This window comes from Oryza glaberrima, chromosome 3 (assembly GCF_000147395.1).
Source record: "Oryza glaberrima chromosome 3, OglaRS2, whole genome shotgun sequence".
NCBI classification, from domain to species: domain Eukaryota; kingdom Viridiplantae; phylum Streptophyta; class Magnoliopsida; order Poales; family Poaceae; genus Oryza; species Oryza glaberrima.
Genome location: NC_068328.1, coordinates 27,806,744 through 27,821,530, shown reverse-complemented (window position 1 = coordinate 27,821,530; position 14,787 = coordinate 27,806,744). Strand labels below are relative to the sequence as shown.

General features: G+C 42.7%; 1 protein-coding gene across 3 annotated transcripts; it reads right to left on the bottom strand.

Annotated features, from left to right (window-relative positions):
• Positions 1-9,068: 9,068 nt before the first annotated feature.
• LOC127767233 (serine/threonine-protein kinase MPS1) lies at positions 9,069-14,693 on the bottom strand. Of its 3 annotated transcripts, none has more exons than XM_052292501.1 (6): positions 14,233-14,693; positions 13,495-13,923; positions 12,568-13,415; positions 11,137-11,328; positions 10,097-10,258; positions 9,069-9,979 (listed from the first exon to the last, which is right to left on the bottom strand). In XM_052292501.1, the coding sequence occupies exons 1-6, from the start codon at positions 14,432-14,434 to the stop codon at positions 9,509-9,511; spliced, it is 2,304 nt and encodes a 767-aa protein (XP_052148461.1). In that variant the 5' UTR covers positions 14,435-14,693; the 3' UTR covers positions 9,069-9,508. The 3 variants fall into 3 exon arrangements, with proteins under 3 accessions (XP_052148461.1, XP_052148462.1, XP_052148463.1); XM_052292502.1 differs by having other exon boundaries at positions 12,568-13,340; XM_052292503.1 differs by having other exon boundaries at positions 12,568-13,337.
• Between the last annotated feature and the right edge of the window lie 94 nt (positions 14,694-14,787).

The window sequence follows — 14,787 nt, the reverse complement described above, 5'->3', positions numbered from 1 at the left end:
CTAATTAATTGCAACTTTATATAGCAAACTAGTAGCTTGTAAATCCGTGGGATTTGAACCTTGGTTTTTACTACTGGGGCCAAATTAAAAGTCCAGAACAGTATGCTGAAAAACCGTACAAAAATGGCAAACTAATGCAACTTAATTAATAATCACGGCAAAGCTAACCAGCTAGGTTAGAGCGTCACGGATGTGTATGACCACGTGATACGAAGGCAATTAGCTAGGCCAGGCCGGCAGTGGTCCGGCCGCGCGGGCTAGCTTCATCTCGTGCAGCTAGCGTAGTGGTCCGGCCGCGCGGGCTAGCTTCATCTCGTGCAGCTAGCGTACAGCCGGGGTGTTAACGTTCGTGCAATCGTGCGTCACTGTGGACACTAGCGAGCCATCCATCGACAACTTGCACGTGGTAGAATGTCTCTCAGACGACGTACGTACGTTCGTCGTGGCTACACTGCTGCGGTGGAGCCCGGTGATCATATATACGCGTGGTGCGCACGTTCGAAACCGGCGATCGATTAATTATTGGTGGAATTAAAGGTGCCGTGTTAGTCTTTTCAATATCCTTGCTAAGAGTAGTAGAGCAGCTATAAACATATTTTAAAGAGAGAAGAGCAGCGAGCTACAGAGACTATAAGACGTAATATGTGTATGACAGGTGGGACCAAATATTAATAGTGTAGTAAGCAACTATTGTATGAATTGACTATTACATTGGCTATAGGAGATTTGGAGCTAGTAGTGGACTGCACTATTGACCTTGCTCTTAGTCAGAGATGGGTTAGAATTGGTTATGGCCTTGTCTTTCCTTATCGTTGTAGATATGGTTTTTAGTTTGGTTACGGATTCACTGGCAACTACAAGGATGAAGATGGTCTTGCCTCGTTGATCGGTCAAACGCCAGGATGTGAAATTATGATCAACTGGTTTGGTTTAGCATACCTTTTCTATTTCAAAATAAACCAATTAAGATATAACGCGATATAGTAGGATGAATCTAAATATGAGTATATTTGATTAATCATATTATAACGCATACGAGGTTGGTTTATTTCGGGATGCAAAAAGTATAAGGGAGTACCCTCCATCCCAAAATATGAAATATAGATATAGAATGTATTACATCGAGTCAAAATTTCTTATACTCTTTTTAGAACGAAGGGAGTATGTATGTAGCTATACGCACAATCGTGACCGAGTTGACTATATATCGTCGATCATTGTGGTTTCTCCGTTTGTTGTATACAAATTGAATAGAAGTAGTTGCATAAAGTGGTTCCCGTAAACACAGAAAACGACCTATGTTCTATCCGCGAAAGATACCCCTAACCAGAACAAAACCGTCCTTTTGGTATTAAAGATTGATCACCTCCAATTTCCGCTTTATTCGCCCTTAATTTCCCGTCTCGTTCATCCTCTCTTTCTGGAGGACCTAAAATTCCCCCAATTTGCCCACACTTTGTTCTATATTCGTTTCGCTAACTCGTGGAACAACACAAGCCGGGAATTCACACGCAGCAGCAGTAGCAACCTTTGCCTTTCGTTGGTTCGAAGCGTTTTTACCGCGAAAATCCGACGTAGTATACACAGTAGTTACGTTCTCCCCGCCGCGCGGAACGGGGGCAAAAGCATCCGGTAAAGGCAGCTCTCGCCCCGTCACCGTTCACCAACCAACCCCGCGATCCGCATCAACGTCACCCCCCGGCCCATCTACCCAGCTACTCCTAAAAGCTAAGCCAGCAGCAACACGTGCATCCCGCGCCGCCGCGCGCCCGCCCGGGCATCGCGCGCGCGCGCGACGACGACGACGTCTCGCGAAGTCGCGATCACGAGCATGCGCGAGCCGCGCCTCGCCGGGGGCTCGGGGCACCGCTCGCCCGCGACGCGCGTGGCACCCGGGTGTCGCGTATGCGTGGCCGGGTGTCGCGTATGCGTGGCGGCGTGTGCGTGAGCGTGAGCGTGTGCGGGGACGTCCGCAACTCCGCGCGCCGTGCCTGCCAAGTGCCAACCCCACTTTCCACTTCGCAACTGTCGCTTTGGCTGCTGCTGTGCGCCTGTGCCGATCTGCCAGTAGTCTCCCCGTCCGTCTCCACTACTTGTCGCCAAATGGATGGCGCCGCAGCTTTTTCTTTCTTTTTTTTTTTTCTGGCGACGATGATTGATTAAAAACTTCCGAGCCTTTTCGTAGCAATTGCATGCATGATGCATCTGTCAAATTTTGCAGCAGTATTGTACTCCTTAATTAATCCTTCTTTCCGGTGAAGATGTCTCTGTCGAATATCGATCACAGCACAGGAGCATTGTTGCATATTGACTTTGGTTGCTGGTCAACTACAAGTCCGGAGATTAGCTATACATAAATATCAAATTTCATCTTAAAAATTTACAACATATATAAAATATATAAATATAGTACAATAGTAATAGAATTATATTGCAACTTATACATAACTGCAATACAACTTGTAAGGGGCATACGTTGTGATAATTGCTTTCCTTGATTATACGAATCTTAGAGCAAATATATTGATTCCAAAATCATATAAAAGTTACATACAAATTACAATACGATTATAATATATTTGTATCTGTATTTTTTTGGAAAAAAATGACCATAAATATATAGTAAAATCGCCAATAAATTGGTGAGCTATCAAACGAGGCGCAAAGTTAAACATGCATTGTGACAAGTTAATTTGCTCCTAAGAACAATTCTGCCCGAGAGGATTAATCGAATAGATGAGTCTGGTACCGTAAAACTGAACGAAATTGATTAGTTAGAAGCGACCTATTCGATCCAAATGAACCTGCTGATTCGATCCTTATACGGGAAGCCACCAAGAGATAATAGGATATACTTACATGCAGAATTGAGATAAAGGTGATTACGTACCAGCTTACCACAAGCGATCTGATTTCCTAAGCTGATACTACTTTTAAAATTTCTTTTTGTTGTTTAGGACTTTAGGTACGCATGATGAGCATAGTGCCCACAGTTCTTTGTGTATGGAAAAGCATTTCCTTTGCGTGCTACCTTCACCGTGACTGATCCACGCGTACGAATCACGGACATCTTTACCAGCGAAGAGACTTGCGAGAAGGAACTCTGCGTTGTTAAGCAAAGCAAAGGCCATAGGCTAAAAAAAACGCCAAAAAGAATGTGAGTATACTACATGTCGCAGCAGGCTATACTATATTAGTTGGTGTTGGTCGTTCTTCAAGATTCACACGCTGTTCCTTTTTATCAAGTCATTTTTTAAACAGGGGAATTTCACAGGATGCAGGCCTTACTCTGTCTAGCAAGGAGGCCTACTCTGTTTCTCACCATATTATCTAAGGCAGATTTTGCCTACCATGATAAAGTCAAATTAATCTTCGGAACTTCAAATTCAAATTGAGCTATATTCAATGCAAGAACTTTCAAATTATTCGTCGGATTTAATATGCAACTATCATTAGATAGGTGTGAAGCACTAGTATTTGGATGCTTTGGGGGATAAATTTGTTTGCTATTAATGCAGTTGCGTGAAATACCTAGTTAAATTTGTAGCAAGTGTTGAATTGTTGGTTCCTTCGGAACAGCTCCAAATCCTGCAAAATGTTGCATTATGAAAAATTATGGACGTAGTGATGCATATGTATGGCGACATATATCATTTCACTAAATTCGAATTGAAGAAGTCCTGAGTTCAAATATATATAGAAGCGAATTTTAAATTTGGTTATTTGAGAGACTAATTAAGTTTCTAATTTTAAAGGCTACATATATTTGGTTGAGTATAGAGGCCGAGTAAAAAAATATCCGTCTCTAAAAAAAATCGAACTGAAGTATACAGCTTGTGTGTGTGTGTGGGGGGGGGGGGGGGGGAACCAGGACATATTTTCTTTCTATTTCACATTTACTTAAACACTCATAGAGTAAAAGAAAGTGTATTTTTTAATGAAATGAAGGGCAGTTTTCCCGTGGTTACAAAAAAATTCAACACACTTTTCTTGCATTCAGATATGACTCAAATGTGAATTTTTTGTAGAGTGACATGTGTCACTGTATTCTACGTTATTTGTTTTACTGTTTGTATCGCATAAGGGATTAGGGCATCATGTCTAGGTTCACATCGAGGATGCTTCTAGTTTTCAAGGTAGGTATATCCTCCTCGGATTATGCTATCTGCAAGCACCTTCGCCTCATGTGCTATTTTTGATTCCGTATTGGATTGGAATTGCACTCCTTTGTTCTGAAAATGACTTGCGAGGCAGAGAGTTGTTTTTAATGTTAGGGTGTTCAATTAAAGAACAAGAAAAGAACTTGGCTACTATAATACTCGTACATTGTTCTACTTTATAATAGAAATGTATTACATCAAAGATCATAGTTTGTTACATCACGCAGCAGGTAGTGGAACGGGGAAAGGAGAAAGGAATAGAATGGAGGGTAGTGAAACATTAGCCCAGCTCGCCTGTTGGAAGCATGTACGTGATGCAAGTGAATTGGCAAGAACAGTTAACATTTTTGTACGTGTCACTTTGTCTCTCTCTCAATATGATATTTTGGAACTCGATTTCTATTGAGACCATAGTCCATAGATTCACAACTTTAAACTTATCTCAGATTTCGGTTTTTCGAAGTTCAAACTTATGCTTGCCATTCTCATCAATAGAGCTCAAGACCTTGAGACTTTAAATGGAGTAATTCCTCACTTGGTAGACAATGGTCTCTCAATCTTGCAATATGCAGATGATACCATCTTGTTTATGGACCATGATTTGGTTAAAGCCAAGAACCTAAAATTTGTACTAGCTGCCTTTGAAAGGTTATCGGGCTTGAAAATTAATTTTCATAAAAGTGAGATGTTTTGTTTTGGGAAAGCTAAGGAGGTGGAAAAGGATTACACCACTTTGTTTGGTTGTAAGATGGGTACTTTTCCATTCAGATACCTAGGCCTTCCTATGCATTTCAAAAGATTGTCAAACAAAGATTGGAAGGATCTAGAAGATAGATTCCAGAAGAAACTCAGTTGTTGGAAAGGCAAGTTTTTGTCGTCAGGAGGAAGGCTGGTGCTCATTAATTTAGTGTTGAGTAGTCTGGCAACATTCATGCTTTCTTTCTTTAAAATCCCTAAAGGAATTTTAAAGAAGCTGGATTTTTACAGATCCAGATTCTTTTGGCAATGTGATGAGCACAAAAAGAAGTATATGTTAGCTAAATGGAGTGTGTTGTGCAGACCTAAGGAATGTGGGGGGTTGGGAATCCAAAACCTAGAAATGCAGAACAAGTGTATGCTTAGTAAATGGATTTTTAGGTTGATCAACGAAGACGGAATTTGGCAAAGTCTGCTTAGGAAAAAATATTTGACAAAGAAAACCATTTTACAAGTCCAAAAAAGACCAGGGGACTCACATTTTTGGACTAGTCTCATGTTAGCCAAAGAGTCTTTTCAAAGGTTTGGTTCCTTCTTATTACAAGATGGCTCACAAGTAAGATTTTGGGAGGATTGTTGGATAGGAGTTCAATCCTTTGAGAAGGAGTATCCTAACCTCTACAATCTAGTTAGAAATAAAAATGAGGTGGTGGCCAAGGTAATGAGTGGAATACCATTAAATGTGTCTTTCAGAATATCAATAGTGGGAAGAAACTTGGAAGCCTGGTATGAGCTAGTGTCGAAAGTTGTTAACATTGTATTGACAGATCAGAAAGATCGCTTCTTTTGGAAAAACAATAAAGAAGGCATTTTCACAGTAAAATCTATGTACAAGTTGCTCATGTATGAAGGGCTGGTTCCTAGGAAGAATTTCATTTAGAAGCTCAAAATTCCACTTAAAATCAAAATTTTCTTGTGGTACCTCAAGGAAGGGGTAATTCTCACTAAGGATAATCTAGCAAAGAGAAGGTGGAAGGGTAGCCTAAGTTGCTGTTTTTGTAACTCTAAGGAAACAATACAACACCTTTTCTTTGATTGCTCAATGGCTAGGTATATTTGGAGTGCGCCTGCTCCTTTTTACATTTGTGATTAGGCAACCATGTAGCATGTCTCAAATGTTTGGGAATTGGCTGAATTGTGTTGAACCTAGGTTCAAGAGAATATTGTTTGTGGGCATAGCTGCATTTCTTTGGGCAATTTGGTTATATAGGAATGATGTGGTATTTAATGGCTCCAATCCTACATCTTTCTTGCAGGTCATTTTCATAGGAACACATTGGGCAATGACTTGGTCTTTGCTTCTTAAGGGAACCAATGAAGAAAAAGTTAAGAACTATTGCAAACTGCCGGAGAAGCGTGTGGTGGAATTCTTCTCCGTGTATGGCTGGAACCTTAGAAGAAGATTGGAAGCCTAGTCTTTTCTTCGTTTGTTGTTCTTAAAACCTTTGTGCTGTCATCTCTTATGTAATGGGAAAGGTCAGTTGATGCATTTTGTACCCTTTTATTAGGGAGAGTCTTATGTACTCGTGTTCGGATTTTTGGCCGTGTACACCCCACAAAGGTGTAGAGGCCGGGTTTGATAATCCTTTATCTAAAAAAAAAACTTTTCTAAATCATGGAAGTTTTTGTAGCTTCCAATTCTAAAACTTGGGTATTTAATTAGAAGCTTTGCCCCAAAACTGAAAATAGTATAGGGAGCTCTCAACTCAGAAAGCCCCAAGCAAATCTAAAAGGTTAACAATCTCTTATAAAGGCCCAAGAAAGTATCCTAGCCTGAAGTTCCCTGCAGTTCTTCAAATGAAAGTACACAGGGTCTATTCTTTTTAGATAAAATACGGATGGAAGTCCATAGATCTAAATTTTTTTTCATATGAATTAAATCTTACTTCCTCCGTTCCACAATGTAAGTAATTCTAGTATTTCCCACATTCATATTAATGTTAATGGATCTAGACATATATATCTATCTAGATTCATTAACATTAATATGAATGTGGAAAATGCTAAAATGACTTACATTGTGAAACAGAGGGAGTATATATTATCAACCTAACAAATACCAGAACAAGTGGCTAAGCAAAAATGATACAGATAATCCGCAAAATAATTCAGCCCTGTAAAATCTAATATCCACAGTTCGTAACGGGCCCTCACTTGGCGCCAAACTGAAACTCCCCTTGCCCCCTGGGCCCTGGCCCGGATCACCGCCGGTCCTCCCCCACCAGCAACACGACAGCGCCAACAGCTGAACAGCCATCCGCCCCACGCGCTTCCCGCGCGACGCGCGCGTGACCCAGGGCCGCCCCACCCCCACGGGGGCCGGGTTGCCGTCGGGTGGCCCGGCCGCAACGCCCGCGCGCCCCGTCGCCCATGCGCGGCCACGCCCCCGCTGTCCCAAACCCTCCATCGCTCTCCTCCGCTCCTGGCGCAGCTATAGACCTCGCGTCGTCGCGTAGTACAACAACTACTACTCCTCCTCCTGGGCTCCTGTGATCCTGTCCGATCCTGGCCATTGGTCATTCCATCACGCGTGCTGTCCGAGCCGTTCGAGCTGATCAATGAATGAGTTGCTGACCCCCACAACCACCAGTTGTGAATTGTGATGCGCTTGTGCTTGACCGGGGGGCGCTGTAGTTCATCTTTTTGTGGGTGGCGGAAGAAGGAAGGGAGGGAATAACCGGGGACGCACGCAACGCTGGCCGCGGCCGCTGCCGCTGCAGGGGTGGTCCTTGTTGATGTGACGGACTGGGGCGTGTAGTATATTGCCCAGAATAAAAACACCATCAACCTGACTGTTGGCATTAACCTGACTGTTGCATTGATGACCCGCGCGACAGTGGGTAGACAGCCGGTCGGGGTCATCGCCTCATCGGCAATCGCTCATCAGGTGCAGCCGTACCGTACAGGTTGGTTTGGTTTTTTCCTTTGCTCCTTGTTTGCACTGTGGCTTAATTTGTTTGGTTCTTTGGGCTGTCTACTGTGCCGCTCGGTGTGGTGGTACCACTGAATATCTTGACGGGTTTACTAATGAATAGTAGTACTGCATATGGGTTCCATCCATTGGGTACTAGCAGGAGCGAGGGATTACCTCGTGTAATAAATCAACATGGATCAAGTGAGCAAAATTTACCTCTGTGCAACTGCAACTGTGTGCCATTTCATTATTGCTGCGCCTGCGCATGTGAGTGAAACTCAGGGCCTGTGCTATTCTACCTCCTCTTCCAGGAAACAACAGAAAGCTCCTGCTCCGCGCACAGTAGCAGCGCACTACCGCTCGAGAGAAGGGAAGGGCTCAGCTGACATGGAAACAGTGTGCTTTCCCCCACGAGGCGGCGCCAAAAAAACTGATCCGTAGCAGCGCGCGCGCGCAGCCGCGAATCCGTGACGCCGTCGGCGCTGCATGCAGATTCTCCATCCAACAACAAAAGCAACGAGACCAATGATAGCTCGAGCCAGTGTGTGCACGTACTACGCCCCATGACTCCATGATGAGTGGGCTGCTCGGTCAGTCCGACCCAATCCCGGCGTCAGTGGCAGTGGCAGTGGCAGTCTCGCCCTTCGCTTTCTGTCACTCGGCTGCGCGTCATCAAAGCTCAGCCGGGGTTGGCCGCCGCCGGGGGACCCCCCCGGTGCCGGCCAGCCGGCGGCCGGAGCAGCGCAGGAGCTGGCAGGGGCTAACTGGCAGAGGAGTGAGGATCATACGCTGCCTGGCCGGCCGACTCCCTCTCATCTCCTGCAATGCATTCATCTTTTAGCATCTAGCCAGTGGCGAATAATGGCTTATGGTCATAAGAAAAACTACTACTCCCGGCTTACTGCCTCTGTCTCAAAAATAATCAATCTAGAATAGAACATGACACATACTAGAACAACACATTTTATCCTAAATTGATTTTTTTTAAGGGAGTATGCCACTCCGCCTCAGCTTTAGGATAAGTGAGAACAGTACATGAGTGCGCCACTGCGCCGACGTGAACATACACCTGACTATCTGTACCTGAGGATGGGCCTTGGATTCGCTCGGTTCACTTCAATCACAAAAAGAGGATCAATGAAAAAAGAAAAAGACGAACCAAGTAAGCACCAATAGAGTCAAGTATGGCCGGCAAAGCTTCTGCCCTGTTGAACATACACCGATTCTGACAAACAATTGCATCAACTTCCAAGTTTCCTACTCACGCAAATATGGAGCGTACAATGCCAAAGGCACCACAAAAAAATGCTCCCAGTTTCCTACTCATGCAAGTACTATTTACAGATTACAACAATAAATTCAAAGGAACCAAGCGATACAGATACTAAATCACTTGTGCTACTTAAGGTTCTGCCTACCTCCTAGTTCAAGCAGTAACAGGAATACATCATCTGAGGAAAATCTTGCGTGATAAAAAGATGTCCCACCTTCTGACGGCACACGGTAGCAAGCTTCCTAATAACCAAATATATATGAATATAGTAGGCAATTTCAATAATCAGATAAGCTATAACGTTAGCTATAGTCAGCTTGTCCCCTTGTTGTGTATCAGTAAGATGCTTCTAGCATAACTGGACATACGCATCGCATATCCACATTCTATCAATGTAAAGCTCTCTTACATTTGAGTGGCTGGACGGCATTGATCCTTCTCGAGCTCTGCAATAAAACTATGAAGCTTGGGATTGGCCCAGTGAACTCTAACCCTCTCCATCAGCAACCTACACGGGTCTTGGTCAATTGAAGGTAAATCCCTTGGAACCAAAGGAACAAGGAATGGGTGCTCAAGCAATTGAGGTATTCTCCATCGATCATTTCGGTCCCATGCAAGGCATCGTTGCATTAAATCAATAAGCCATGGATTATCTACCGGTTCATACTTGATCTTGTGGTTCTTATCAGTAACAACTTTAAACTTGGCCCAGAAATTCTTGTAATCAGCAAATGGTGTCTTACCATACACCATCTGATAAAGAATACAACCAAGAGACCAAATATCAGATGGACGTCCACACTTGATAACATTACCACCCGAGTCCTGCTCATTGCACATGAATGCTTCAGGTGACATATAGTTCAGTGTTCCAATCTGCACAATACAGTGAGAAACCACGATTAGAAAGCAAGACAACAATATCTGTAGTGGACATCGATATTCTTAACCAATATATCCATGAATGCTACATCCCAAATCATCTGTTGGTACCTGAGAATCACGTTGAATGTTTGTGGTATCATTCATTATTGCTTTAGCAATGCCAAAGTCAATAAGTTTCAGTGCACCCCTCACAAGCAAAAAATTTGCAGGCTTCAAATCGGAGTGCACTATCCGTTCCTCATGTATTGTATTGACAGCTTTAAGCATTTGCTACAGCACAAAGGAAAACTGATAAGGTACTATATTTTATAAAACCCAGAATCAGAGAAACTCTAAGCATAATATAGGTACTATATCAACCATTTTGTGACATTCTACATAAATGCATGCCTAACCAAAATGGACAAAGGTGAAAGTTGCACATGACATTATGTGATATATCATACTGAACCATGCTGCCTCCTATTTTACAAGTTTACAACATAAGCATGAACTGTAAAACCATGTTACATTAAGTGCAAGCACTGCATAGAGATGTTGCCTCACTTTATTCACAACTTTCTTGGTAAACAGAATGAACAGGGTAAGCACTGCAACACAAAGGTACAAACTTACAGATATTTGTACCATACTCCATGCAGAATATGTCAGAATGAAATTTGGAAAGCTCATGCCTATATGTATGTACTGAGAGCAAATGTACAGAACTTCTCTACAGAATTCTTCAGTTGAGGGATTCATAAATCGAGAGCATTCCTACAAGCCTACACAAGTTCTCGGATTACTACATGGATGGTTTGCTCAACTAACAATTGATCAATTAAAGATATAACAAATCAACAAATTGCTAGCAAATCAGCTGCCGCTAAGTACGCTTGGTCTAAGTATATAACCATTCAGTAGTACTAAAACCAACAATAATAGTGGGTAACTACGAAATGTAATGATACTATGGGTCTATGGTATTCTAAGATAAATTCCGTGAATCAACAGTACATTTGTCATACAGATTAGAAGATATTTCTTTTGTGGACAAATACCCTACAGCAGAAGGGTTGATCACCTTCATTTTACTAGGTTGACCACAATTGTTTCTATTGACCCATTTGTATCTTGTTTCAGCTATATTGCATAAAAAGAAAAGTTACCTGCCAATAAAAACGTAGCCAATTTTCATCTATTTTCATATTTGAGGTGTTCCTCTCCTTCCACTCCTGAGCAACCATATTAGCTAAATCAATTTCACCATACTCAAGGACCATATAAATGTAGTGATCATCCTTAATTCTCCCATCTCTGGGTGACAGCGAATCATCTTGAAGCAAACTTTTATCAGTGACCTGGCACAGACAAAATCCAAAGGCAGAGTAAACAATATTATCTCCTGACAACAAAATTATAAAGGGTCAATTAGATAATAGCATATTTTATCGAAGTCCACATATGCTTAAATTGGTCTTCATACATCATGGTTGGTTGAAATATTAAATTATAAATCATCAGTGACAAGGTTACTTAAAATATAATGTTTAGTTTCTTAAATGTAGTGAACTACACATTTTCCATTTTTACTGGAAGTTTGGAACCTATAAATTGTAGCCAGAAAGTTCTGTATCGCTTAGTTATATATTTTTTTTTGAAGAATGGAAGTTCTAAAAGATGTTGGGCTCTGGAAATTTGAAGGAGGTGATAAAAATTTTAAGAATAAATCAACAGGTACTGGTCATACTCAATGCAGAAAACATAGAAATGATGAGCAAGTTTACATTTTACAGTGTATCAAACTTCCGTGCAAAAATATGGATCATATGGGTATGCATATGCATATTATAGGAAAGTGCAACTGATACCAACAAACCACAGGGAAGGTAGTATTGCATGTGCCTATTAAGAATTTCCAACAATAAAGCTGAACTACTGCTTGAGTTTCTCAAACTACAACATTGAAAAAATGCCAATACTTAAGATGGTAGCGGTTCTTTTGAGCTAACATAAAGTCATAAACCCTTAATCCTTCTATATTATAGGTTCTAGAAAGATAACCGAGCTAGAAGTTATAATATGATGGTTACATAATAATAAAAAAAGACCATTAGGGACTAGAAGGTTACATAATTGCACAAGTCAAGAAACACATTTTTTTGCTACAACAGAAGCAATGCTATCTTTGTTTAGGTGATGAAGCAACAGTAAATTCTTTGTACATGATATCAAATTAGTCTGTTTCAATAACAACAGGTATCCTGGACATATGAAATTATGAATTTCCAAGGCATCATAAATTTAGAGGGAGTGAGACAAACATTTACCAACCATTAGACCTACAATATCCAGGTTTAGTCACACAAAAAGCAATATCTTTTAACTTTGGGTTCGGAAGTACTTTCATATGACCATAATTTCATAATTACTAGCAATATATTGCAGCGGAAACTCACATCCAAAGCTCAATTTCGGATACTACAAAAAACAAATTACACAATAATCTTTTCAGTGGAGGTACCGGCATCAACTTTTGACATTCCAACCACAAATAATGTCATTAAAAAAATAATGGAGATAAGAATAATAACTAGTACCTCATAATCAATCAACTGTATGATATTACTCTTTCCTTTCAACTTGTTTAGGTACTCAATTTCTTGGCAAAAGCCATAGGCAGTAGGGTAGTCCCGACCTTTAAGTTTTATTTTTTTCAGGGCATATATTGTACACTCGGCTGATATAACTTTGTGAACTTCACTGCTGCCTCCAGACCCTATTTTACCTAGCTTCTGATAAAGTTTTCCATTCACTTTAAAGAATACATCCGGATCATAATTCTTTTTGCGACGCTCCTTTTCAACCTTGCTTCGTCTAGGAGCACCATCATCCTTGGCAGACAAAGATTGATCATTCCCAGATAACCCTTGGGATGGCAAACAAACTGCACTACTAGAAACAGGTTTGTCCATCCCACCATTGGTATCAACCTGCTGTTTGTTGGTATTGCAATCAGCATGATTCATTGCCATTCCATGCAGTTTTTGAGAGCCATGACCTGATACACCAGATGATTCTCTGCCACATTGTGGCATCTGAGCTGGTGAAGCATATTGATCAATCTGAGCAGCACTTTTACTTTGAATAGTAGGCCCTGAATATAAAGATACAGCAGTCACTGATGAACCCATGGCAGAGCAACGAGTCATTGGCTCTCCATGATTCTGATCACAAGCCTCATCAATTCTTCGGGACAAGTTAGCTGCATCATACTTGATATCCATCTCAACTGCTGCACTAGCAATCCCAATCTCCTTGTGGTTCTTGCCTTGATCATCTGCTACTTGAGCGACAGGAAAATTATCTCCTGCTGTCAATGAAACAGAATGAAGATAAGACAACATACTGTCCATTCTACTACCAGCAGTTACACCTACATTATCACCTGCACCGTAAACTGATAACTAAACATGGATTCAAGTTTGAATTGAACTTCAAAGGAGCCAGAAAGGGGGGAATCTTACTCTGAGAAGTTAACTGCGGATCGCTAGTCAAATAGAATAGGTCTTTTTTGAAATCTTCCCCTACCAATGCATTTGCGGATGCCATCTGGGAGGAAGAAACTTCCATTGACGATTTCTTCCTATCCACCAAGAGATCAGTGTCACTTTTCGGCTGGTGGTTCTGACCACCATTCTGATCATGGGTATCAGTGATAGTTCCCAATGTCAAAGGCGTAGTCAACAACAATTCGTCTTGACTTGAGACAACAGCTTTGTTCTGATCAGGAGCTGCATTTCGCAACCTGGAAGCCCCCAGCGGGCCTCTCCTCTGCTGCATAACCTTGCCTTCCGGATTTTGTGCCACAGAAGGGTTGGCAACAGCTTTCGTTGAGCCCTCACCTCGGGACACCAGGACTCGGGTTGCTCGTGGTTGATTGGACTGCATCGAACCTACGAGGCATTCAATCCAAAGCGAATTAACGGCACATTATAGATAAATAAATCCATTCCGACCAATATGTTCATCAAACAACATCACAATTGATATCTAAAATTTCAAAACAAGCTTAATAATGAAATTTGATACAGAGTCCCCAGTAAACTAGCTAATTATCAGATCAGTAACCCCATGTAGAATGTCTGGTACTAGTGAATTCCAACGTACTCCAGTTAGGTTTGAACGAGGACAAGCGTCAAACGGGTAACTAGAACCCTAGGCGGAAGCAACAGCAGGGGAGTGCAGGGCTAGATTCCACTCACCGGTAGGCCTATGCCGCTTCAGCGCGGCCTGAACCTGACGCAGGAAGTCCGGAGGGGACAGCGTGAGGGAGGAGGTGGAGCTCGACGACGAGGTCAGGTTCGTCGCGTCCCCTGTGGCGGGGACCGGGAGGCCCTTTCCGCCGCCGGCGGCTGGGGCGGCGGCGGCGGCAGGGGGCTGAAGGAAATTATCCCTCCTCTCCATCGTCAGCGGCGTCGGCTGCGGCGGGGCCCACAGGCATCTCGCCGGAGGTGCAGATGGGCGGCGCGCTAGGGTTCCCAACGGGCGGCGGGCGCTGCGGCCCGGCAGGCCTCGGGGGCAGCCTGCGCACCCTCTATGCGCGTGCGTGGTCGGAGGCCGCCATGGAAGCGAATCGGAAGCGAGCTTGGTGGGGGAGGAGGAGGTGGGAATGGGGATGAGTCCCCGAAAAATTTGAAATGCAGTCGCAGCGAGGCGGCGATGGCGACGCAGACACGCAGTGATGTGGAGACTGGAGACAGAGAGAGAGAGAGAGAGGGAGGGAGGGACTTTTTTCTTTTTTTTTTGGAAAACTAGCT

Excerpts from the sequence above, each read along its gene's own strand:
- LOC127767233 (XM_052292501.1), bottom strand. The coding sequence starts at position 14,434 with ATGGAGAGGAGGGATAATTTCCTTCAGCCCCCTGCCGCCGCCGCCGCC. Across the intron at positions 13,416-13,494 it reads TCCGCAGTTAACTTCTCAGA|GTGATAATGTAGGTGTAACT; the intron begins GTAAGATTCCCC and ends TTTACGGTGCAG. Across the intron at positions 9,980-10,096 it reads ACATTCAACGTGATTCTCAG|ATTGGAACACTGAACTATAT; the intron begins GTACCAACAGAT and ends TGTATTGTGCAG.